Source organism: Varanus komodoensis, unplaced genomic scaffold (genome assembly GCF_004798865.1).
Source record: "Varanus komodoensis strain SLA01 unplaced genomic scaffold, ASM479886v1 scaffold21, whole genome shotgun sequence".
Lineage (NCBI taxonomy): Eukaryota > Metazoa > Chordata > Lepidosauria > Squamata > Varanidae > Varanus > Varanus komodoensis.
The window spans coordinates 12,655,202-12,682,154 of NW_025335589.1; the positions used below are offsets into that span (position 1 = coordinate 12,655,202).

Below are 26,953 nucleotides of genomic sequence, written 5' to 3' on the forward strand. Positions count from 1 at the left end.
AAGCATATTGTAAAATGCTTTTTGAGCCAATCATTGCATCACAATATAAGGAGTGGTGCAAAGTACAAAGGATAACTACATCCTGCAAAGCAGATGAGTTTGCATTAGAACTTCCCAATATGTCAGGCAATTCTAATCTAGCCACAAAACAAATAAGAGTGCTGCAAGTTCTTTGGAAACACTACAGGAGATAAAAATGTGTTTGCATGCACTTTGTGTAGTTTATGTTTTTGCTTTGGTTTTTCAGGGATATCCTTCAACTTTTCAACATGGAATGAAATGAGACAATGTATTCATATATGGGTGGCAACTTCCAACAACAATGAAACTACTATCCTGTCTTATCCTGGTACAGTGACCGACGCGTGCCCAGTTGCTATACAAGCCAGCAGAAAGGAAGATAAGACAATCTGCTGCACAAAACCCAAGAACAATCAACACCTAAGTTGGATTAGAAGCTTTGTTGTCTTGATAGATGCATTCTGTGGCTATGTTCCTCATCGAGCCAAGTTGGAAGAAGAATTCAGGCCAGACACCAGGAAAAGACAAGAAAGCAATTTATTGCTTTCTTCTGTCTCAGACATGCAATCTCTGTGCTTTACAAGGGAGGGGGAAAGTCACATGAATTTCGTTATTACTGGATTGGGAAAAGACAGTGACAAAGCCTCTGCAAGTGGCAAGATTCCAGATGAGTTTTCTATGGCCAGTTGAATGCATTGTTCATCAATGTACAGAGAGCAGAAACAAAGTCTCCTCTTCTTTGCTTTGTTTTATTTACATTATTAACCTGAGTGATATCCTTTGATGAGGCCAGTGCCTATTCCCATCAGGCAGAGAGCTTCAGCTGAAGAATCTCTGTCACATAAACTCCCACTAAATTGCCATCTATAACCACTTAAAAGTGGTACTTACACAGTTTTATAAGGCACTGGATGAATCTTGGAAAGAGCCATTTTCTTTCTGCTGGCATTCCTAGTGTAACAGTGCAAATCTATGTAGTACTACTCAGAAGTAAGCTTTCCCACAGTTCAGTGAACTTTGTACAGGACTGGAGTCTAATGTAATTGCAAATCCATCTTCAAATTTACAGTTCATGTATAACTATAACTATGGCATGCTACAGTATTATATTAAAATTGGAGAACAAAACAACAAAAAACAGCTCTTAAGAACATTATTGGACCTAAGGTATAGCCTCTTATTTCTCAGATGATAAAGAAGTAGTACACATAATGTCAGTTTGTGTTCCCAATGCCATTAATCAACAAAAGGCAAGATACTTTTCACTTCACCATCTTATCTTTACATGTCAAAATACAAAATTTAGAAAGTCAAGCAGACTTCATACATGCAAAATGATCCTCACCACTACCTCCCATGTAGGTTTCCTTGAATTAGTAGGCAGGGTTCATGGCAAACTTGCCAAAATTCTGGTTCAATAAGAGAAAACAAGCATAAATTGGAGCGTGTCTTTGAAGAAAAGGCTTTCAATGGGTAAAAGTCATAATGCCTATATGCTACCTCCAATATCAGAGGCAGCATTCCTGTGAAAGACAGTTGTTGGGAAACAACTGTGAGATGGATGATTGCCATTATGTCCTACTGAAAGGCTTTGAATAGACATTTGCTTGGCTATGGCTGGGAAACTGGATGCTTGCTTTGGTGCTTACAGAGGTCTTGGATTCTCAGCAAGTTCCAGCAAAGAGTTAAATTGACTGACATATTTTCATAGAGAAGAATATAACGTTAATTTAGCAAATGCTGATATGTGCAAGTAGCCCTGACTAAAATTGCTCTGGGTGTCACATATGAGGATTCCTTTAATGACAATAGGGACATGCTAGTCAAATTCCATCACACACACCTTTCACCTTTCTAATCAAAGCACTTGCTTCCTAAAAGACCACATCACTTCTTATTGTCTGGCCTCCACAGATCAAGTCAATGAGTCAACTGGCTCAGCTTAAAACATTAAACTCAGTTACAATTAAATACTTCTACTTATGCAGGATCCTCAAATACCAAGAAGTAATTAGCAAAGTAGCATATTAGGAATTATATTATGATATGGAGAAAATCCAGTACAATGGTCCCTATATCTCTGTGATGCTGCAGAGCTGTACTAACAAACCAAATTTCTGCATTTGTCTTGCATTCACATTTAAAAAAGTAGCCTGGATTTTATTTCTATGCAAAATAGCTCTTTCATGCTATATGGAAGCTATCTTGTACTTCTCAAATTTAAAAGGTTTCCATGATGTACTAATGGAACTGAAATTATATCCATAACTTTCACTTCTTTCTTGGAGATAAGCTTGCTAGAAATAAAATGAATATAAAGCACTGCTTCATGTACAGTTTGAAATTCTCATGCACATCAAAACTTTGTCTGCTTGGGGGAAAATAGTGCCTTATCTTTCATTTTCAAATAGCGAATGTCTGATGTTGGCCATCTAGACTCACATTCAGTTACCATTAGATGAATTACTTTTCTGTGCTCATGGGAGAACTTGAAGATCATTTAAACAATTCCACTGGTGACCTTCACCCCATGGATTTGCACTGAAAACTGCACTGAGTTAAACTGCAGTTGAAGTGCAGGATCTTGTATATAATTATACTTCCTGACCTACCAAGAGCATGTCGCTTAACAAATCAATTAAATGGATACACCACTTCCAGACTGAGAGTGAAGGAAACAGTTCACTAGTTAGAAGAAAAGTACAATGTAAAACACACACACACATGGGAAAGCTAAGTCAGTGAATCCAAGTGCATTTGGTAGAAGGAAGATATATTGCTTATCATTCATGATTTTAATGAAAGGCATTTCCCTTTGCCCAGATATTATATCTGCAAGAGGAGTCAATTTTATAAGTTAGAAAGAAATGTGCACTGTGTTCAGACAACACAGTAGCTCACACACAAAGGTAGAGCATGGGTTGAGTAAAGGTTGTCACTGAACTATAGGCTGTTGTTGAAATGTTATATTTGCAGCTTCTAAGGGCAAATCTGTTCCTAACAGGCAGCTTTGGCTGAGCAGCATAGGGAAAAGGGAGGGAGGGAGGATGGACGGATGGGAGGGAGGGAGGAGGAAAGGAAGAGAACACACCTGGGAAACTGTGTAGATCAGTGAAAAAGAAAATCATAGGCATCTTGGGACTAAATATCAGACATGGTGGCAGATGGGATACATGCCACCAATGGGAGGACTGAACAGGGAGAACAGTGATAATATAGAAATGACTTGATTGCCTATTGGGTGGATCATGGTAAAGGAACACAAACTGTGGCAATCATGCATGGTTGTTTGTCATACTGTGTGAACTCATTATTTTGGAAGTGTGGATCCTCATGGAAGTCAATAATCTGAGCCAGTGTGGTGTAGTGGTTAAGAGCATGGGACTGGGACTCAGGCGATCCGGGTTCGAGTCCCCGCTCGGCCATGGAGCCAACTGGGTGACTTTGGGCCAGTCATAGACTCTCAGCCCAACCTACCTCACAGGGTTGTTGTTGTGGGGATTAGATTGAGGAGGAGAGATGATGTAAGCTGCCTTGAACCCTTTGTAGGAAAAAGGCAGGATATAAATCGCAATATAAATAAATAAAAATAAAAATAAAATATTTCACAAAACAGTATCATTGGTGCAGTCTGGGACTACAGAGCATGAATATCATCCAAATAACTGATGTAACTAATTAGTGTGATTTATGGCTTTTAACACGGTTGCCCTCATTTACAAATTAATAATATGGTCTGGGTCTGGATGCTGTTTGTAATTTTTCTGCATATTTGTGTCATGAAAGAGGTTTGTTTAGTATCTGTCTGATATTTGCTGGCCAGACAATATCCTGATCTGATGAACATGGGAGTTCCATAGGAACAATATTTCACATGTAGGATATTCTATACCTGTAGAATTGCCTGAAGCTCCTATTTTGGTAATTTATTTAATTTAAATAATTTCAATCTGCCTTTTGATTCTAAAATCCAGTAAAGCTACTCACAAAAAATTCCTTGAAATGTAAATCACTGCGTAAGTAATAATCATACAACAAAAACAGCAGAGGCAATCAATAGAGCAGCTGATGAAACCTACTTAATGATTTATTTAAAATTGTAAATACTTGAGACCATAGGGCAGTCTATGTACTCAATGTAGCCAGAATGCTAACCATTTGCTTAGCAGTGACCCGCAAACATGTGCCTATGTATAATTCCCCTGACATTTAGAATTGCTATAGGTGCTTCCAGACGGAAAACCCTTAGCGCTACCAGTCCAAGGCCTTGTGCAACTATTCCATCTTATTGTTCCCTAACAAGTATTTACAGTAAGAAAAGCAATGGGAGAAGCAGCAGGATTATGAGCAGAAAACAACAAGACCCAATGCTTCCTTATCTTACTCCAGGAATGAGGCATGGCAATGACACAAGAAAAGCTTAATTTGGAAGCAGCCTGTATTCCAGCTTTGCAGTGGTCACCTCTTCAGTTCGGGGCCACCAGATTCTTGGTTGCAACAGCCCTGTAGTCACACACTTAATCTATATTCATCACTTTTCAGAAGAAACATTGAGAAAAATGAATAATCACCCAGAGGCTTCTCTAGGGAAGCCAGCTTTGTCAAATTAAGTTTCTTCACTGTTTGTTGACACCACATCACACAGCTCTTACTAGCACTTTAATTGAATTTAATTCAAAATATGGAGTTGATTAGAGACTTCAAAGCATTGTTCAGATGCACTTACCTTTGAAGAAGCAGTCTTCATTGTGAACAATGGTAATCTTTTGGTTTTTTAGGCAGGCGGCTCTGTGCACCTCACAGTGATTTTCATAGAATTCGCCATCAGAACCGCACACAGGCTTGTAGTGAGGCTTACAATGTTCCATGCAGGTACACTCTGCTTGGCCAGTTCCTCTGTTAACCACACAGTGCCTACCCAGTCCACAATACTTATTTTCACATGATCCAAGAGGAGTGTCATGAGTCATACGCCCTGAAGAGAAAAAGAAAAAGGGAAAGGGAAGAAAGTTAAAGAAAAGACTCTCAGATCGTATTTCATCTTCTCATGATCCTGCAATACCCAGTGCCTAAAAACAAGAGAGAGAGAAAGGAAAGGAAAAACTAATTTTCTTCTGTAAATTGACCTTTTCCACAGGGGTAAGAAATGTCTTGTGGATGCATGCATTGCTCAGACAGCCAGCACAAAGAGAACAGAAGAGTGCACACCTGGAGCCTGCAATGAATTGTGTCAGAAGGTGGTCCCACTTAGGATATTATACAGTAACGCACCCGCACATGGCAGCCCACACGCTCAAAATTACACATAGTTGCTAGACTGTTTTGACCCTGTTTTCTCTTGAGAGTAAAGCATACCGTGACGGGGAAGGGCACAAGCACCTTGGGTCACTTCAGGGTATTCTGCAAGCTCTGGCCTGTAGTCCCTACTCTAGGCTGCCCCATGCTGTGACTGAGATGTCAGGAGTCAGGTGCAGCAGTGGACACCGTCTGGTGCTCCTGTCCAAATTGCAGACTGAGACACTTTTCTGCTTGCCACCAGGCATGGGAAAAAGAATGACTGACAACTGATGTCAGAAAGGAGTGCAGAGAGGCATCCAGAGGAAGCCAGGTCAGGAACAGCATCCTACATGTGCACATGAGTGCGCAGGAAGAGACAGTATGATCCCCATATGTTTCCTGTTCAGCCAGTAAGAAGTTTTCCAGTGGGGTGTTCCTATGACTCCCACCATCATGAATTGACTGGCCATGGGGTAGAGCAGGACCATATTCATGAGGCCTGCATCCATGAGCACCCCCCAGAAGCTCCATGTACAGCATCAGTGAGAAAAGAACCTACATGCACGCAACTGCACTGTCATAGGCCTGTCCTTAGGAAGCATAAGGCTGGTGCTACTGCTGGGTAGCAGGCACAGAGCCAGCAGGAGAAAGCACACATTCTTTGAACACAGTACCAGGGGTTCAGAAAAGCACTTCTCTGAACACCTTCTTTGCCTCTCCTTGGCTTGCTGAATGCAGGCCCACCTTCTCAAGAAGAGACGAGGATGCAAGGCACCTCTTGCTGAACTTTCACAGCAGAAAGTTTTGGACCATTCTCAGGAGTGAAGGAAGGAAAGAGGAAAGAGAGAAATGTGGTATGGAGAACTGCTGATGATTTGATGAGGGACAGGGGACTTTTTTTAACTGTCAGTGACTGTAGAATAGCCAGAAGCTTCTTAAAAAAAAGTCTGCCTGCCTTTCTCAGTGGATTTAGATAGTTTTTTGCCACCATTTTCCTGAAGTGGCAGTGACCGTTTTCCATTAAGGGCCATTTGGGCCCAAAATGCACCTAAGGAATGATGACTAGATAGGCTGGCTGGCAGCCCAGGGATTTTTGTGACTGGTTCAGAGGCCACCATCTGAAACTTTAGACAGGCCCTGAGCAGTTGGAATCCTAGTGGAAGTGCACGTGCACACATGGACGTTGAGGAAACAGAACGTTTTCTTTTGGCTCCAACCCAATCTCCAATCTTAGTCCTTCTCCAAGGTCCTACCCAGAAATCATAAATTTTTAATTCAACAGTTGGCACTCAGCAGCACCTGCCCCTGTGGAAGTTCTTTGCAGACCTTATTTAAGTGGTGAGAGTCCTTGTAACTCATTTCTCTGAAGAAAGGCGGTGGGGTGGTGAGCAGAGAGAACATGTCATGCAACCAATTACAGCCATTGAGACTTCTGAGTACAAGGCTACATGGTGCTTTGTTCAAGGTTAATTAGCTCCGATTAGTTAAGGCAATATAGTCAACCCCTATTAATCCCCAAATAAGATCACTTGCTATGGATTAGCAAGAAAATCTGTTCAGCTCAGCCTTCACTACTAGAAAGTCAGTCTTAGTCTGGTCTGTTATTATCTGGCACACCTGCATGTCCATGCACGGCACCTTCATATGCACAGTTGGATGTTTTGCAGTATTGCCCCTTGCTGCAGCGCTCCGTAACGTCCTGGTGCAAGCTGAAAAACAGGAGTTTTAAAGTGTTTTGCTTGCTGACTTTTTTGCCTGTTTGCTTTAAGCTGTGGGGGTTGGGAAACCCCGAATTACAGGAAATTGTGTGTGTGCGTATACCCGTACCTTCCGATTAGTATGAATTAATGAACCTTCAAAATAACACCATTTATGAAAGGGCAAAGAGAGGCCTGGTGGAATTATACATTGTAGATTGCATAGTATGGCATAAGGAGAGAAAATGATACGCTGCAGAAGCACTGATTCTTTTCACTGTACTGTAACTGTAAGTTCTATTTGAAGTCACCAAAAAAAAAAAAAAAAAAAAAAAAAAAACCACACAGTGCAGCACTATCAATTATTTCAAGAACTCAGCCACAGGTAATAATTTGTGAAATGACTAGTTCCATTTAATTTTAGTGAACAACTGAACTCTTGGATGCTAAGGGTCAAAATACATGTTGTGCTTTTGATCTAGCATACAGCCAAGGATATCCTTTTATTTAACTTAATAAAAAGGCAAAGGACCAGTTTTGATTGTGGGGAGGATTTATTTTTTAAAATCTATCCTCTTCCCCATGCCAGCAAAGAAAACTTCCTTCTCGCAAGCTTTGCATGGGGGGAGGAATTTCAGGAAAATGAGGGGAATAGTTTAATTCTCTCCAAAGTGGAGTGGCTCCAATAAAAATTGAGCACTGCCCACTTAATATAGAGTAAAATAACAATCCTCATTGGCTGGGGACACAGTGCACATGGTAACTACTGTATATTTGTTTCAGTGACAGGAACATATAAGCCTAATTTGTATGTTGTGATGCACAGTAGAAAGATCATATGAATTTGGGACATGAATGTATTTATATGCCACCTTAATGACTTTCTACCTTGCAGCTACAATTCATGTGCACCCACTTGCTGCCTTACCTGGCATCAAGAATGGTCAGAATTATTAAATCCATAAACCATAAACAAAGAGGTTGTATACATAAAATATTACAAATGTGAGAAAGAAAAGGGAATTAAACAATATTCCAGTGAAGAATGAAGCAACCAAGTCTAAGAAGAATTGGAAATAGAGGACAGACATTTATATATGATTAGTAACTTTAATGGTTTGACTCAGTATCACATTATTGTAATACAGATTAATTATCCTGTGATAGTTACTTTCCAGATCAATAATTATCATGAATAGTTTTCTTATAGTAGGCTTGATCTCCAGATGAATTAACCACTAAATCTGTCTTCATAAATTCCTAATACAGGTAAAAATTACATATTCAGATTTTAATGACCTATGAAAGATTTGCCTTTTTTGGAGGTATACTGTTCTGTTTTGACTGAAGGACTACAAGAGTTAATGGAAAAAGGGGGAAATGTGACTTTTACTAGAGATTTATACTTGAGGAGAGAGATCTTATGAATATGCTGGTGGACCACCAGTAGGAATTACCATGGACAGGTTTCTCAGGACACAAGAACTCACTGGGGATAACTAGCCATGGCATCTTGGAAATTATTAACAGAATTTTCAGGCTAACAAATGATTTTGCGAATTCCAGTTGGAGTCTCACACAAGCATGGAAGAATGATAATATAGGGAATGCCTGCCCCTGATTTCTGAGAACTGTTTTCTTTTTCTAGCTGTTATAAACATCTCCATCAAATCTATACAATGATTTTGTACAGACAGACAGGTCTCCTGCATGGAAAACAATCATTTGTCAGAATGTAATGGTGTAATTCATGGCACACATGAATACACCCAAATACTCAATTCAGCACAATTAGACAAAGCATAATTTATCTGTTCAAGAGTCAAAAACAGTAGTGTATTGGGCAGACAGCAGAAGCAATCCATTCTAATAACGACAAATTACTTTCAGTTCTCTATTCTATCAGTCATGACTGCATATACATTATACACTAGATAGTTTGCTATCAGCAGCTTACAATGACTGGATAACAGTTCAACTTGGAACAATATGTTTTTACTCCAAAGCATTCTAATTTAACTGTATGCTCTTATGATTTGAATACTGTATTACTGTTCAAGTGCCATCACCAAGGTAAGTAATGTAACTACCCTGCCAAAAATATTCTGCAGGTTACTATTTATCAAGCTTGCCATGAGCATTGTTTGTGCAGCAGTGTTCACCCAGCACAACAACCCACCCTATGAATGAGTTACACTGTGTGGGTTATTCCATGGTGCACACAAGAGATAATTGTGCTTGTTGTGGGTTGTTCTGCCCTTCTTCACCTCAGTCCTCCAACTAGTATCCCAGGAGCCTGCTGCTCTCTGCTGTTATCTGCCCCTCTGCTCCAGTCATGACCCTACTTCCATTCATCCTTGATTTCTTATTTCTCGTGGCACCGCCCGAGGCAGCCACTCTTCCACTTGCCAAGGTGCATTTTGGAGCCACTGTCATGTTATCCTTTTATTTTTATTTTTTGGTGGTGGGACAGGTGAGACACACAATTGAGATCACTTTTTTAGCTGTCAGCTGTCACCACTGTTCAATGGAGTCTTTCAAAAGTTTCAGCTGGTATTCTTTCCAAGCCCTGCCTGAAGAATCTGGGAATTGAAACTGGGACCTTCTGCAGACAAAGCATGTGCCCTGGAATATAAGCTATAGAGTATTCCTACGATCACACCACAGAGTAACAAATGAAGAGAACTCCAACAAACAAAGAGGCTGGACATGCACATGGTGGGCATGTCGTGAGCGGAGCTGGCTGGTGCTGGAGGTCAGACTAGATGGCCCGGGAGACCCCTTCTGACTCTGTTTTTTTGTTTCTAAACATTGATGCAGAGGACACAACCCTGTACACAAGGAAAAAAAATCTACACTGAAGCGAGAACTAGTCCAAAACTATCCTTGTGATTTGGATCTGTAATGATTTGAAGTACCGTCATGAGTCTACTTTAAACCAGCATTTTCTATAGTCCACCCTTCAGTTACAGTGTTAATTCTATAAATGAAATACGTTGACCTTCAGATCAAATACAGTGTTTATCAGATGTTTTGAATTTTCCTAATGACTTGACTGAATGCTCCCTAACACAAGAGGGCAAGAAAGGAACAAAGCATAAACATCAATTTTAAGCAACTTTGCAAAGGTTAAATAAAATTAGGCGGCATGTCACCAGGTGAGAATGAAAACAGACTATAGTAAAATAGGTCATGAGAACAATTATGTAGCAGACAGCAAGTAACCATAACGATCAAATGACCCTTTTTAGAATGTAGTAATAGAAACCTTTATATAACCTAAAGTGCCATGATGTATTGGCATTTAATATATGCACTCTAAATCCAAGGGCTGTTATACAACTCACCAATCTCAGATGTTTGCAGGAAAAAAAACTACACAGAACTTTTCTTTCCAAGCAAGTGTAGGTTCTGCATGAAAGAGGCCATGAACATACAGTTCTATGTACTAAATTTCCTCTTTGGGATGGAATTGTTAATGTCCACAGCCAAAATCTACAAATCATTGCTATTTCTGAACTGGAAAGTAGAGAATAGAATAGATTATAGGTTAGCAATTGCTCAGAATTATTGCACCATATGGGGAGAGACATAAAAATGCACTGTATTGCTGGACTTCATTTTGTTACTATAATTGACTCTCTGGTATCTGAAGGGAAAAGGCTAACCTAGGAAGGAAAATAATTGGACTGCTGAATATTTGTATAGCAACATTATGCCCTTGTGGTATATATAGACAAGATTTTTCTTCTAAAAAAAATGCTTACTGTGACAGCAATTATAAACCAAAAGAAGCTGTGAAAAAAGGCAAAGTCCATGCTAGAGATCATTAGGAAAGGGATTGAAAATAGAATAAAACTACCAATATGACAAATCCTTTATAGAAATGTTTAGTAAATCCATACTTAGAAGATGGGCACAGATCTGCATATGATGTTGCATCTTTATGGAGGCCTTTGGGTGCCTCTCAGATGGCATAAGCATGTTCCAGCCAGGAGACCAGGAGAGAGCACATCTCCCACCCCCGACACCCTGTTGTGCACTAAGAGCATATTGTCCAGGCCTAAACATCATATTCATTTCCTACACCATTGAACCCCTGTTTAGAATCTACCTCCCATTCTGCAGTGTCTATTAAACTGCATGGAATGTTGAATGAGTGGCATGTGACTGAGCCAATCTGGATGGGAATCACTGCATACTGAGAGGGTGAGATTAAACCTCCTCTCCATTCATTTGCTTCCTGAAATAATGTGGGCATTAAAATTGGCAGCAGGGGCTCCACTGAACTCCCTATGTGGGTAGGTAAATTTCAGAAAGCAAAAGGATGGGCCCATGGTTTAATCTTCCTTCCCAGTGCATGCTGATCCTAATCCTAATTGGAGCCACATGTACTTTCGCTTGAACAGAAAGGTATCATGCTGAACCCTATCAATGTACCATATAGTGGGAGCCTTAGGAAGCTGAACAATGTCAGCAACTTTATAGGTTAGATAGAACCCAACTGATTTCTCTTATCACTGGTGGAATTATATTATAATCTATTATACTATTATACTAGCTATTATACTAACAGTAGTTCACCCACTCTCATTAGTAGAAGTGTCCAGAGCACCATCTGGTTCAGTTTTATTGGATTCTTTTCAGTTATTGGGATCCAAGAAGGCAGGTAAGTTACTTGGCCAAGTCGAGCTGACCACTTCTGTGCTTAATCCATGCCTGCCATGGCTTATTTCATTTGAGTTTGAGCATTTCTGTATGGGTTCAGGGGTTTTCAGCTCCTCCTTGTGAATAGGAGTGGTACCAGCTTCTTTAAAAGAAATACTTATTAGGGTGCTCCTGAAAAAGCATAAAATGAGACCAGCAGATATTAAGAACTCTATGCCAGTTGCAAATATCTTCCTCTTAGGGCAGGATGCTTGCACTGGTGTTGACAGACAACTCTTGAATGAAGTAGATCTAGCTCCATTTCAGTCAGACTGCAGTCCTGGTCTTAGAAGGGAAACTATCTTAGTCATCTTATGGGATGATCTTTGTTGAGAAAGCGACAGGGATATTAACCTTCCTATTCTCCAAGTTTCTGTGTGAAATCTGGTTCTATAGTTGCAGTCTCTGCACTGCTGGTAGGTTCTATGTAGTGATAAATTTTCAACCCTTTACTTTGCATTTTATCACCTTGTACTTTATGGTTTTAATTGTTTTGAACCATGCAGAGAGTTTTGACTATCGGTTGGTATGGAAATACAATGAATTACTAAGATGCAACTGTCTGTTCCTCTGCAGTGCTGTTGATGGAAAACAGCAAACTGTTCTGTACCTTTAAAAGCTACCAGAATGATAAACCACAGTGGGTGAATTTCCCTGTGGTATTTCTTACCCTGGCAGTGAGTATGGCATAACTTCTTTTCTCCCAGAGTCTTTTTGTTGTTCATATGTTTATTTTTCCTCTGTCACAACAAGGGACAACAGCTGCAACCATTTTAGGAACCTAGTGCTCATGGTGCATTCTCCATGCCTAGCATTTTCTGGAAGATTGGCAATCGCATGCAAACAAACACAAAAGTGAAGGAAAATTACAGTTGCCATATGCTCATACTAATGTTACCTCCATGAAAGTCTCTAGCAGATGTTGAGAAGGGGACAGCATTGTCCTACACTCCAGGAAAGAAGGTGAACTGGAAATGTGACCAAAACTGTCCTCCAATTTCCTGAGAGATCCTCCAGCTACCAAGAAAGAGGCTTCCATATGTATGTCTCCTTCTTCAGGCATTTTAAAATTTATTTTGAATTAATTTTGCTGGCACTTTTGAGCTTACCTAATCAGTGGCAGAAGGCCAAGGATGCTGTGAGCATGCTTGCAGGTGTGTGGGGGACCATGGGGGGAATCTTTCTATTAAAGATCTCTCTATTGCTCTCTCTAGGCTGCCTGCACTTCTTGAACTGGAAACATCCTAGGGAAAAAGCTTTAATTGAAGCATGAGCTAGTGAGGCTTCCAGAGAGATTATTGTGCATAGAAAAACCGGACAACGCCACAAACTCCTCAACCAAATCATAAGTAAGTTAAGCACAAAAACACTGAATCAAAACCACAATCATTTGAAATTTCATATCAACTGGATATCTTTTTGAAAGCAATTTCTATCAAATTGAGCAAAAATGGTCAAAAGATAGGTGGCATGTATATTCAGCACAATCCTTCATTACAGTTTTTTTTAAAAGAAATCAGAGGTAAGAATCTCAGGAAATTCTAAGGGAACACTGTTGCCTGACTTCTACGGCTCCTTCAAAGTAGCAGAAATTTGACGTCGAGTCTGATAGAACATTGCAGCATTTTTTACAAATTAAAAAAGCAAATTTCCCCGAACAACTTCCTCCCCTTTTGGTATCTGAACAGCAGCTTGGATTATCCTGATACTCAAATACGTAAACATTTGGGGATTACTGACAAGAAAAGCTTCTTAGAAAAAAAACAATTTTGCAGACCATACAAAGATAGGAGTACAATGCAGCCTCCTGCTGCTTTCCATACATCTGAATACTATTAAGTAATTGAGTTGGGCAAAGAAGGGTTTGTTAGTTTAAAAAAATCTATAAAAATGGTCATGTAATCAACATTCTTGTCAGAATTGAAAATCAAATGAGCAGAGTTCCATTTAAATGCGTACGCTGGGAAACTCTTGTTTTATATAAATAATGCTTCATACTATCCAATATGTAACAGCTCTCTGCATTCCCTGTAGCACAAGACGGTAGCCTAGCAAATTTTTCCAGACTTACAACAGTGTTGTCATAGCACATTAGCGGAATGCAGCTGTGTCTTATTTAGTATCTGAATCTGAATATTGATATTCACAACTCAGACAGATTGATCTTACTTTGAAAGTACCTCTGAACTTCCTTCATTGCATCTAAGAGTTTCAGGTACACTGTGAAGTCCTGTGAAGTTAGTTTGTGCCTGCACAAAGAACTTCAATCTAAGGTACCACATAGTTATTCATTATTTCTTTAAAATGTTTATATGCCACCTATAAAGACCTCAACTATAGACCTGGTTTTCTTGGAGTATATTCCTACACTTGAGTTCCTACACTTGGAGGACATTCCTACACTTGAGTTCCTACACTTGGCCAAAAGGCCAAACAATGTTCTTGGTATTTTCTTGGAGTAAGCACCCTTGAGCTTAGTGAAACCTCATTTTCTGAGTCAACATTCAAAGCATTGTACCATTCTTGGCAGAGTAGTTTCTGCCTGCCCCCTGTATTCATGAGAAATGTACATGTGCAGAGATAGAGCAAGCATAATATCTCAATAAGAGAATTAGACTCTAATTGTGTACAACTTTACTTGGGAATAAGTTTTAATGAACTCAAGGGAGCTTACATCTGAGTAGAGAAAGCTAGGATTGCAGGATTCACATTTAACTATGCATATAGGATTTAATGTTTATAGTACATTCTGAGCTCAGGTGCTGTCAATTTGTTTCATTTGGAAATCAAGGATATTGATATCCCTGAAAAAGCAATTTACAAAAAAAAAAAAAATGAATGAAAGCTTCATTTCCTTGGTCAGTGGTTGTTAATCATTTCCCAGTTTGTCAACTGTTTTTTCCATTCATTTCTTCTGTTTGAAAATGCATTTAGTTTCCAAATAAACTGTTGTCTTCCTATCCCTTGGATGTTCCAGGTCTTTCTAAAACTACTATGTAGAGAGATGAAACACTGGAGCTAAAGCTCCAATAGTGAATCATCTTATACAACTAGCTCTTAGTTTACAGTTTCTTGTCCCTGGTAGAAAAGTCACTCTTTCAATTGCATGGGAATGTTTGCTCTTAAGTGTCATACTTTTCCAACATAAAGCATCCCAAATATTTTTAGTAGGGAAATCAAATTCAGGACTACCTTTTTTTATTTCAAAATAATAAGTAGAAGTCCAGATATTGTAAGAAAGTCATTCTTGTTATGTTGAAATGCTTGAAGGAATAAAGAAACAAAGGTTAGATTAAGGAAACTTTAGTGGCCACATGATTGGAAAAGGTAAGTTTACATTCTGATCCCAAATAAGGGCAATGCCAAAGAATGTTCAAACTACCGCACTATTGCACTCATTTCACATGCTAGCAAAGCTATGCTCAAAATCCTACAAGCTAGGCTCCAGCAGTATGTGGACCGAGAACTACCAGAAGTACCGGCAGGATTTCAAAGAGGCAGAGGAACTAGAGATCAAATTGCCAACATACACTGTATCATGGAGAAAGCTAAGGAGTTCCAGAAAAACATCTACTTCTGCTTCATTGACTACGCTAAAGCCTTTGATTGTGTGGATCACAACAAACTGTGGCAAGTTCTTAAAGAGATGGGAGTACCTGACCATCTTATTTGTCTCTTGAGAAACCTATATGCGGGTCAAGAAGCAACAGTGAGAACTGGACACAGAACCACTGTTTGGTTCAAAATTGAGAAAGGAGTTTGGCAAGGCTGTATACTGTCGTCCTGCCTATTTAACTTATATGCAGAGCACATCATGAGAAAGGCGGGGCTAGATGAATCACAAGTTGGAATTAAGATTGCTGGGAGAAATATCAACAATCTCAGATATGCAGATGATACCACTCTCATGGCAGAAAGTGAAGAGGAACTAAAGAGCCTCTTGGTGCGGGTGAAGGAGGAGAGCACAAAAGTTGGCTTGAAACTCAACATTAGGAAAACTAGGATCATGGCATCCGGTCATCTTACTTCCTGGCAAAGAGATGGGGAAGAAATGGCGGTAGTGACAGATTGTATTTTCCTGGGCTCCAAGATAACCGCAGATGGGGACTGCAGCCAAGAAATTAAAAGACGCTTGCTCCTGGGAGGAGAGCTATGGCAAATCTAGACAGCATACTAAAAAGCAGAGACATCACCCTGCCGACAAAAGTGCATATAGTCAAGGCTATGGTTTTCCCAGTTGCAATGTATGGATGTGAAAGGTGGACCACAAAGAAGGCTGAGTGCCGAAGAATTGAGGCCTTTGAATTGTGGTGCTGGAGAAGACTCCTGTGAGTCCCTTGGACTGCAAGACAATCAAACCAGTCAGTCCTAGAGGAGATCAACCCTGACTATTCTTTAGAATGCCAGATTCTGAAGATGAAACTCAAATACTTTGGCCACCTAATGAGAAGGAAGGACTCCCTGGAGTAGAGCCTAATGCTGGGAACAATTGAGGGCAAAAGAAGAAGGGGATGGCAGAGAATGAGGTGGCTAGATGGAGTCACTGAAGCAGTTGGCGTGAGCTTAAGTGGACTCCAGGGGATGGTGGAGGACAGGAGGGCCTGGAGGAGTGTTGTCCATGGGGTCACAATGGGTTGGACACAACTTCGCGACTAACAACAACAATAACAACAAATAAACTAGTAGACACTACTAAATCATAAATGTTTTAATCAACTTTCCTAATCATAGAACTTATGGGTAAGTCTGATGGTCTGAAGAAACAATATGTCTAAGCTCTACCAATGCTTGCCTGTCTGATTGCTTAGTGACCCACACAAATGTTTAAGTGTAATAAGTGCCCTTCGTCACTGATGCCTCTGTCACTGATGTTTCACTGCGAGCCCTTCCAGGGACCCATTTTTAAGGTAGCCATGTGCCCTAGTTTGCAGAGGAAAGTCTTCTGTTTGAAGGACAATGCTATCAGTTAGTCAAGTGAGCCAAAGAACCATGTAAGAAGAGAAGAGAGAGCAGGACAAGCCTTGATGTTGCCCATGAACAGCTAGTGCTTAGCTAGCAAGCATACAGGGCTCCTAGTCACAGTCTATTGTTACAGTATCTCTGTTCAATTTCACAGTAATTATTTCTATCAATCTGTATGCAGAACATAAGGAAAGCTGGATTGGGAACAGAGGGGGAAGGAGCGGAAATTGGTGGAAGATACATCAATAATGTAAGATATGTAGGAAATAGCAAATTACTGGCAGAAAGCAGTAATGAATTGAAAGAATTTCTGATGAAAGTAAAAGAAGAAAATGCAGACACAAGAGTGCAGCTGAACCACAAGAAATCAAAAATCATGACTAATTACACAACCTTGATGTCAACAATGAAGAGATTGAAATTGTGAAAGCTTTTGCATACCTTGGCTCAATCATCAGTTCAGAGAAAGCCTGCAACCAAGAAATTAGAAGATTGAGACTTGGGAGGGCAGCAATGAAGGAAGCAGAAGAGGTCAAGCGTAAGGAATTTCAATGCAGACCAAAGCCAAGAGCATTCACACAATTGTATTCCTGATCATTATGAATGTGCATGAAAGTAGACAGTGAACAAAACTGACAAGGAGAAAAGTGATGTGTGGAAAGCTGCCTGGACTGACAGAAGGATAAGCTAGTGGGTTCTAGATCAAATCACTCCAGAAAGTTTCCTGGAAGTAAAAATGAGGCTGATGTTCCCTGAACATATCATGAGAAGGCAAGGCTCACTAGAGAAGACAATCATGCTAGGGGAAAGTTAGAGGCAGAAGAGGAAGACCAAATATGAGATGGATCAATTCCATCAAAGAAGCCACAGATTTCCATTACAAAAGTCACAGAAGCAATGCAGGAGGAACCTGATTTGGGGGTGGGAATACATCAAATTCTTTCAGTTTGATGTAGAATTTAATGGACTCATCCTACTTTCTCCCTGCCCTAAGCCCAACTTGTACCCAGGTGTTCGTGTGGGCCTCTGGCAGGAAGTGAGTCGAACTGTTGCACAGATATAATTAGCAAGGCTGGCTTGTATACATGCAAAACAGGATGGGTGGAAATTCACTTATGTCTGACAAAAAAAAAAAAAACAGGAAAAGAAATATTCTCCCTTAAGTACCACCCACATAAAATCTACCTGGTATGAAGTATTTTATCACGAAAACAATCTCTATGGAGAAGGGTACCTTTCTGTATAAGCTCAGCCTAACCTCAACTGTACACATAAATAGTATACCAGCATCAGATGCAGGCAGTGCAGGGCAGCACAGCGTTCTTTGGCACTGAGTATGTAACAAAAGCGGAACCTCTCCTGGAAGAGGAATGCTGAACCTTTCCAGGCCTCAGGCTTTATTCCCCCTAAACCCAGATGAGCTGACACATGAGGTGACGGTCTGTGATGGACTCCATGCATGGACCATTTGGCCCTTTCTGCAGCTATCTACTGTGTCCTTGGGAACTAATTTATGATATCTCTTCCTGCTGCATAACAAGAAGCAAGCCTCCCCTTCTGCAGCCTTGGGTGTCAGCTTTCTACCAGGCTGCCCCCTGGACTTTTCAGCATTTTACCTTTCATGTCAATTAACCCATTCCTGCCTCTTAGACCTATTACCGAAGCACATTATCCCCCTTTCTCCACACCATGCATAGTTTTTGAACACCACTATCATATTTCCACTTATTGTCTTTTTTAAAAGAAACTCTCCCAAACATTAGGGAATAGAATTATTCCACTCTGATGAGTGAGATGGTGAAACATGGTGTCCTACAACAGCAGGGGACTAGACTAAATGGCCTTCATAGCCCCTTCCAACTCTTCCATTCTATGGATTCTATTCCAGTCCCTTGTTCATTTTAATTGCCCTTCTCTGTACTTTTCCAACTAGTAAGTAACAACAACCTTTTATTAATACAGTATGCTACTCAGGACTTCTATCACCCATGTAGCACAGAGTGTGGACTTCCATAAACTTTTGCAAGTTCATATTTACAAAATGATGGAAAGCCAATCTTGTATCCACATTCATACTTGTCTCCTCAAGTCAGAAGCACCTGGGGTTTAAGCACAGCAGCTATCTAGCCATACAAGCTCTTCTCTGTTCTATCAGTTTTTGATTGTAGGCTCCTTGCAGGCAGGAACCTATCCATTTATGTTTCTGAAACTTGGTAAACTATTGCAAGAGTTCCTGGTGCAGCATAAACAAATAATGTTATAATCATAACTATAAAATGGATTTCCCAGTACAACCATTCTGAAAAGGAAACTGGCTTAGCTCTTTGTTTATTGGGCCAGCTACAGTTGGTAGAGGAGAGATGCAAGGCTGTGGTTATACAGAATACTTTAGTCAGGAAGAAATGGTAGAAAATTATCTGCTATTCAGCAAAGGTTGGTTACAAAGACCAAAATGTTTAGTCACAGTAGTTACTCTGTTACCTATTAGGACTGATTTTCTGAAATGAGTGATTTTTTTACATAATTGCAAAAGTCTGTGATCTGGCGAACAGATAATTAGGTGAATTTACATATTCACTTGTTTATTACATTTCTTTATCTATTACATGTCTATACTGTCCAATAGCTGAAGTTCTTTAGTTTAACTTCACAGAAGTCAGTGTGATTCACATGCAAGTAATTGTGGGAAAGATTGCAGCCTAAAGGGTTTAGTTGCTGTTGAGTTTAACTGCTTAATTATTTCTATTAACCACTCAGAACCCTGGAAGAATATCAGTCTCTCACCCAGAAGCTTTAAACATCAATTCCTTGTTTTTTTAAAAAAAGCCAAAATGGAAAGTGATTCTAAGCAAACCTTTGATGGACTCATGTGGATCATAAGAAAACCAGAGCATTTAAGCTGTTTTATAGGCTAGAGTCAGTAGAATTCTAAAAGAAAATTGATTTTGAGAACTGCCAGAGTATCCTAGGGTGCTCAGACATGGCAATAACATTACAAATAAAAGTGCCATATAATAGGATCTCAGTCCCAGGGGAGGAGGTGTAAAATGTCCTATCTTCCATTTGCAAGGAGCAAAAGCTCAAACAACATATCCCAGCTGGTGGATACATCTACGGGTATGCATCTATGCATATGTTCATCTGGGAAGCAATGAATTTGACAGGTGCTTCTTGTCCTGCAGGTTCACCTCCAAAGCCACCTGTTGAATAACTATGCCAGAGACAGCTGGGTGAAACTAATGATATTTACAGCCTACAGGAAGACCCTACAAACAGCATGAAATACTGTTTGAAAGTTCAGCAATTCTGTACTATTTCCTTTCCTCTCCCTGTTTCCCTCTTCTTTCTAGCAGTTGTTCTACAATATTCCAAGGCTAGGTTCCCTCCAGTTAGAGGCTTTCATCCACATGTTTTGTTTGTCGGGGCAGTTCGTCAAATCTTGTCCCTGTTGCCCATTAGGCCTTTTAATATTTCCCTTCTTATGCATGAATTTGTTTCATTTCTACACCACCCAACTGAAAGCTCACAACACTTGCAACCATAAAATTGTTGTTCAGTCGCAAAGTCATGCCCGACTCACACGACCTCATGGACAACATTCCTTCAGGATCTTCCATCCTCCACCATCCCCCAGACTACACCCAAGTACACACACACCTCTCCAGTGACCCCATTCAGCCACCTCAACCTCTGCCGTTCCCTTCTCCTTTTGCCTTCAATCATTCCCAGCATCAGGGTCCTTCCTTCCTTTTCATTAGGTGGCCAAAGTATTTGAGCTTCAACTTTAGTACCTGGCCTTCTAAAGAATAGTCAGGGTTGATTTCCTTTAGGATTGACTGATTTGATCTCTTTGCAGTCCAAGGGTCTCTTAGGAGTCTTCTCCAAAACCACAATTCAAAAGCATCAATTCTAAAATACAGCACAATAAAACATACTGAAGCTAGAAACAAGGATAAAAGTCATGGTATGTACAACCTACAAGTAGGCCCTTATATTTTGGAAAAAATAAAACTACAGTAACAACTAAAATAAAAACCAGCAGTACCTCAAGCATTTAAAAATACAATGAAGGCAAAATCCTATGGCTAACAGAAGCTGGCTGACTAGCCATAGGAAATGGTGACGTTCCCACTGAATCTCAGAAAGACCTTCATTGGTCACAGTGGGGTCTCTTAGCCAGAACAGTTCTTTGCACACCAGCTGAAGCCACAAAATGAAAGACAATCTTTGGGGCAGGCATGGGGTAGGGGAGATAGAGAAGGGAGAGGTCAGGAGTAGCAACACACTTAAACTGCTGAAATTGGCTGTCTAAACACTTTTGAGGGCAAGAGGAGTGTCGAGGCAATCCTTAAGTCTTATTCCTCCCAAGCTCAATTGGATGAGCCACATGGAATATCATCCCAAAATATTTAAAAACAAACTATTTTTAAAATCCAGTGAGATTAAGAGAATCTTCACCTCCTCTTCACCTTCACACACCATACCAGCAAGATTCCAGAGCCTTCCAGAACTAATTCATTCATTCATTCATTAGCCTGCATAGCTGTACCATTTTAATAGCCCCCACCCCCTTGCAGGGAGAAAGGCCACTGAGAGTTTAAACCTCAATAGGAAATGATCCAGTATGAGACAGTCCCATTCTGAGAGCTCAGGAAAAGGCACTTACAGCCTGAAGTTTAGGGATGCAGGGCATGACAAAGAATGTAAGAAGGAATTGTCTGATGACAAAATTAACATAAAACACAGATACTGCTGCAACATGATTTTTTGATATTTTTTCATATTATCATCTTATTTTTCTGTTCCAGGCAAGCAAAGATTGGTGGTGGTGGCAGCGATGAGGAGGATGAATGACTCACCAAATGTATTAAAACATAGTAAGTAATTATACCATTTGTACATTGGATGTTGTTGCTGTGTGCAGAATTTTGTCTTGTCGCCTGTCTTTTTTCTATTTATTTTTGCTTTTGTTTTCTCCCCTCACCCTTTTTTCTTTCTTTTGTAGTGAAGGATCCCTAGTAGATGAAGGGTGTTTTATAAATGAAGTAAATAATTTTGACAGAGCAGTTTCTACATGGCACAAGCGGTCAGCAAACCACTGCCTCCTCAAATGAATGACTCTGAATTCCCCTGACAAAGACAAGCAGAGGTGAAATCAGGTGCATCTATCTGCGCCGAACTACTACTTTGGAAAAGGTCTTTCTACTGCTTGAAGTCACTGGAACACTGACCAGAGATTCCCATATTGATTTTAGCATTTGAGCAGGTTCATGTGGGAAAGATCATGTTTGAAGTGTCCTAGTACCACATGAGCAGAGCATTAAAAGTCAAAACAAACATTACCATGGAGCCCAGAGTGGAATGATATGAAATGCAGAGCCATGTGAGGTAGATGACATGGCATGGCATAACATGGCAGAAATAATGTTTCTCCAGGAAAGTCTGCACTATTTCTAACATTTTGAACATCAATGTTACCTGCTATTGCACTATTTTAAAACATATTTTTTATTATTTTATGTATATACAACCCTTAAGCTAAACTGTCATCTTAATGAAATACATAACTTCTCAAATGTCATGTGCCTCATCATCATCCAACATTTTGACCACTATGGTTTGAATCAGATGTTTTCAACTATGGATGGGAGAACCTGCAGATCTTGGGTAACCATACGTCAAAGCTAATTCTGGCTCACCCCCATTTTAGTTTTTAATTTGTTTTACTGCTGACCCAAATAGAGAGTTGGTTTTCCAAACAGTGGAAAGCAGACATTTATATACTTCTCTCCTATTGACTAAAGTGTGAACATGTGTTATTTTTGGAAAATGCATATTTTAGATTGCACGTTCCTGAAAAGCACAAGTTTTGGGATGCAGTCAGGTAATTGCAAAGATTTTTTAAGGGAAGATTACTAAATTCATGTTCATGTTTGGGACTGCAAACAGGTCATGTTCACATGATTAGAATTCAGAAACAAATTTCTTCTACATTCCTCCTTCTATTAGAAGAAAACTCCTTCCATTGGAGAAAGAGGTCCTTTGGACCCAGTCAGCAGATTTTTTTCATGACTTGGCAGGCATTCTGTTGATAATATGGTAGATTTAAAAATGGATTGAGCTGTTGAATATTCAGTTTTCAATCACTTCCACAATTTCTGTTCAGCTTATTATGAATCCATAACATGGTCTGAAATTATTTTAAAACTGGAAAATGAGTTAATAGGGTAATATAGTGGAAGGACCTCTTGTCATTTATGATAAATTATAGAAATTACAAATATTTCTATACTATGTTATCTTTCTGAAAGGGACAGATACATGTACTGGCCTTTTTCATATGTTAAGAAATTTTCATTTCCTACCCAACACTTTCCAAGGGGCACTATAAATTACATATATAATTTTGTTTATTGATCAAAACAGGCTGCCTTTATCCTATATCCAAACTCCTGGAAGAAACAAGTACAACTTAGAAGTAGTCAGCACAACTGACCTACTTTTTTTTTAAAAGACAAATGGGATATATTCCCAGAAGACCTCTAAGAAGAAAACATTATTTGTGCATTTGTGTGCCTTGACATTGGAAGAGAGACCTTCTGATCCCAAATATGATTTCTAAAGTTTAAAGAGAGGAAGTTTTAGAGGAAAATACAATTTCTAACCTTGGATTTTTGAAGAGGTAGCTATTCGAAGCCGAAGATTAACATCAAGAGACCCATGGGATATTTGAACTTTCACGGGCATCTTAACCAAAGACCACAGATTGCCCTAAACTTCTTAAACTCTTACCTTTCAGTCTTTTTAAAGAGTTTAAAAATATTCACAGGTTAATTCCACACTTTTACAACATACAGTTGGATTTCATGTATTTAGTTAAGCCAAGCAAAGCATTCCAAGAGCTGCTAGACAGCACACAGATGGCCATGCTTAGATCCTGAACTATAAGGTTGAAAACTGACTGCAATCATGTCACTGGGGATCCACATTCCACCTTGAGGCTGGTGTGGAAAGAAGCATGCCAGTTGATTCCCAAAGTTGCAAGAGCAATGTCAAGAGAAGGGCTTTTGGGTGCCAGCAGGGTGTGGGAGGGGAGGAGACTGCACTGCCATGAGACAATGCATTTGGCTGCACCGGAGCCTGCTTTCTTTCTACTCTACAGTGCCACACTTAGATGACTCAAATTGACCCTCTAAGTGCTTTGCAGGCAGTAGGAGTATGGAGACAACCTTTATTTATTTATATTGGATTTTTAGCCTGCCCTACTAACCGCTTTCCTACTGCCCAGCACAGAATCCCTGTAATCATCCAGGTCTGGACAGTTATAGGTATCCCAATCAGATTGTACACTAAATGTGCCTGTCTCTCAGTTTCAGTTATGTTTGTTGCACATAAGAACAGTATGTAGCTTAATACTAAGAAGGCTAAGTACTGAATGAGAATGTTTCATTGAAGAATTAGGCTGTTGAAGTACTTTACTCAGGAAGGACCTGCTGGTTTTATCTTACTGAAATATTTACCAGCATGAAAAATTAATCACAATAATGTCAGAAAGGAGTAATATAGAATAATAAAAGAATGTCTCTCACTGCCAGTATCAGAACTTTGAACCCTAGGCACCTAAAATACAGCATGCATACCAGGGAGACCCTATTGGTGTGCACTTCATAGTTTTTGGCTATTAAAACACATTAATTTATTTGAATTAATGTTAAAGTGTTTGTGCATTTGAAGCCTGTACTACTTTCTTCAATCATAAGGTGGCAGGCCTCCATAGCCAACTCATAATGGCTCTGAGAGGCTTCAGCCAGGCATCTTTCCTAGTACTGGCATGTAATGAGCTATGTCATAAATTCCCAGGAAGCAGTAGATTAGAAATGAACAATAAATAGCTCTATCATATCTACAGTACAATAAGGAAGACATGGCTACTGAAAATCGTATACAAGTGCAGGCAAACAAGTGGATAGTAGCAGAATTTATTATATCTGTTGCTGATAATGCAAAATGAAAAATGAAAAACAAGATGGACATGTAAGAAGTAGAAACCTTTACAATATATTTCTGTTGTTTTGATGAATAGTTTGCAATATCAAAGCTTTGCAGAAAGCATTTGTGTTGAAAGGTTATATTTTCTATTTCCTCTGTAACATATAGAGACTGCATCCCTCACAGGAACAAAATATGGAAAACAACCACCTCGGCAGCACCGTAACATTAACAGATCTCTGTATAAATTGGGTAGACATTTTGACTCAAAATCTTGTTCCCCTAAAGACAATATATTCTCTCCTCCTTCCTGTATCTTCTAAATCAAGCAAAACCAGTTTTAAAAGACAGAGAGAGGACTTGAGGAACAAAGATATTAGTTTACTCATACATTAACTATTGCTGCTGCTAATAAGGAAGGAAATGGCCTGAAAGCAGTTGTGCATCCACTGGTAACTTCTAAGCTTGATTTCTGCAATGCGTTCTACACAGCGTCATCCTTGTGCCTACTCCAGAAACTGTAACTAGTGCAAAATATGGCAGCCAGGTGTATCTCTGGGGCATCACGGAGAGACGATATATCGCTGGTATTAAAGTCTCTCCACTGGCTGCCCATATGTTTCCAGATGCAGTATAAGGTGTTGGTAATTACCTTTAAAACCCTTCATAGCTCGGGTCCAAAATACCTTCAGAGGCCCCTTTGCCCATATATTATGCCTTGCCTGCTATGGTTCTCTGGGGATAATCTTCTGAAGTTTGCATCTGCAGGATTAATGTCAACTACCCAGAGGACTTTCTCAGTGGTTACTCCTAAACTGTAGAACAGCCTGCTGGAAAACATGCATCAGATATGCCAGACTGCTACCTTCAAGAGGAAGGAATTTCAAACCAATGGATTGAAGTTAAAGACATATCTCCTCTGACAGACCTTCACAGATTAGAATTATTTAATAGGCTAATCTAAATTTTAATAGTTGTTGGCTAACGATATATAATTACTGGATCTCTTGACAAAGTAGGAATCTCTAGCAATTTATAAATCCAAACGAATGAAAAACATAATAGCCTAACAGCATTCCATTCAGGGATGATCAGAAATTGTGTACTATGCCTAAAGCCTAGGTCACAGAAGTGTCAAGGTCTCTTCGTCCTTTATGCTTTTATACTTGCCCTGTTCCTGACTGGATTAATTTACATTGCAAGTCTGCTTACAGTTTTTATATGTTGATTTTTTAAAAATGTTTACTTCAGGGCCATCAACTATGTAGCCTAGCTGAAGGCAGACTCACTTGACTTTTCTTTTTTGAACATTGGCATTGACCACTGTGATCCCTTTAATGGTGGAAAATGCTTTGAGGAGCTGCCACATTGAGGGTGGATTTCTAATCATGCCAACAAGCCACCTCACGAGGATCCTGTGACACAAGAATCTGTGCTGGCAAGACTAATTATGCAAATATGACTGGCATTCAATGGTGGTTCATTAGCACCTCTGCATTGGTGCAGAGCAGGGCACGGATCCACGCAGATTCATCCAGTTGTGAGCTTAATAATTGTCTCCTTGAGGATATATGGACTGGCCCTAAAAGAGTTCATGAGCATACTGATTACTCTGTTCCCTTCCCTGGAAGACTTGCAATACACTCATGTGACCTATCGGTTGGCACATTCCAAGTCCACTAGGATGAAATGGCACTCTCTACCAATCATTAAATGCTTTAGTGAGGCTACTTTAGACATATATTAACTATTGATGCTAATAATACCTAATACATAATAATTACTGGATCTCTTGACAAAGTAGGCATGCTCCATGAATGTATACAAACTAATCCACAGTCTTTAAAGCAACTGTTGGTCTGACCTCTACTTCCCATCATTATTGAGTTAGAAAGACTACAGAAAAGGGCAACAAAAATGATCAGGTGGCCAGGAACAGCTACCCTTTGAGGAACCGGTACAACAGCTGGGAGTGCTGCGCTTAGAAAAAGGCCAGGAAGGGAAGATATGATAGAGATATTTAAAATAATGCATGATGTGGAGAAAGTAGAGGAGGAGACATTTCCCTCCCTTTCCAAAACCACTTGAACCCAGGGTTATCCCATGAAGCTGGTTGGTGGGAGGTTTAGGACAGATAAAAGGAAGGATTTCTTCATCCGGTGTATAGTTAAACTGTGGAATTTGCTGCCATGGGAGGTGGTGATGGGCACCAATCTGGATGGCTTTACAATGAGCTAGGACAGATTCGTGTGGGAGGAGGCTATCAGTGGCTACCAGTCTTGTTGGCTATCTGCCAGCTC

At 39.8% G+C, this 26,953-nt stretch overlaps 1 protein-coding gene across 3 annotated transcripts in view; it reads right to left on the reverse strand.

Annotated features, from left to right (window-relative positions):
* Nucleotides 1-26,953, reverse strand: part of FSTL5 (follistatin like 5) — a 356,934-nt gene that overhangs the window by 244,184 nt on the left and 85,797 nt on the right. For all 3 annotated transcript variants that reach the window (XM_044430808.1, XM_044430807.1, XM_044430806.1), the window contains exon 3: nucleotides 4,748-4,996. In XM_044430808.1, coding sequence (XP_044286743.1) covers nucleotides 4,748-4,996 — 249 coding nt within the window. The remainder of the gene's footprint in view (nucleotides 1-4,747; nucleotides 4,997-26,953) is intronic.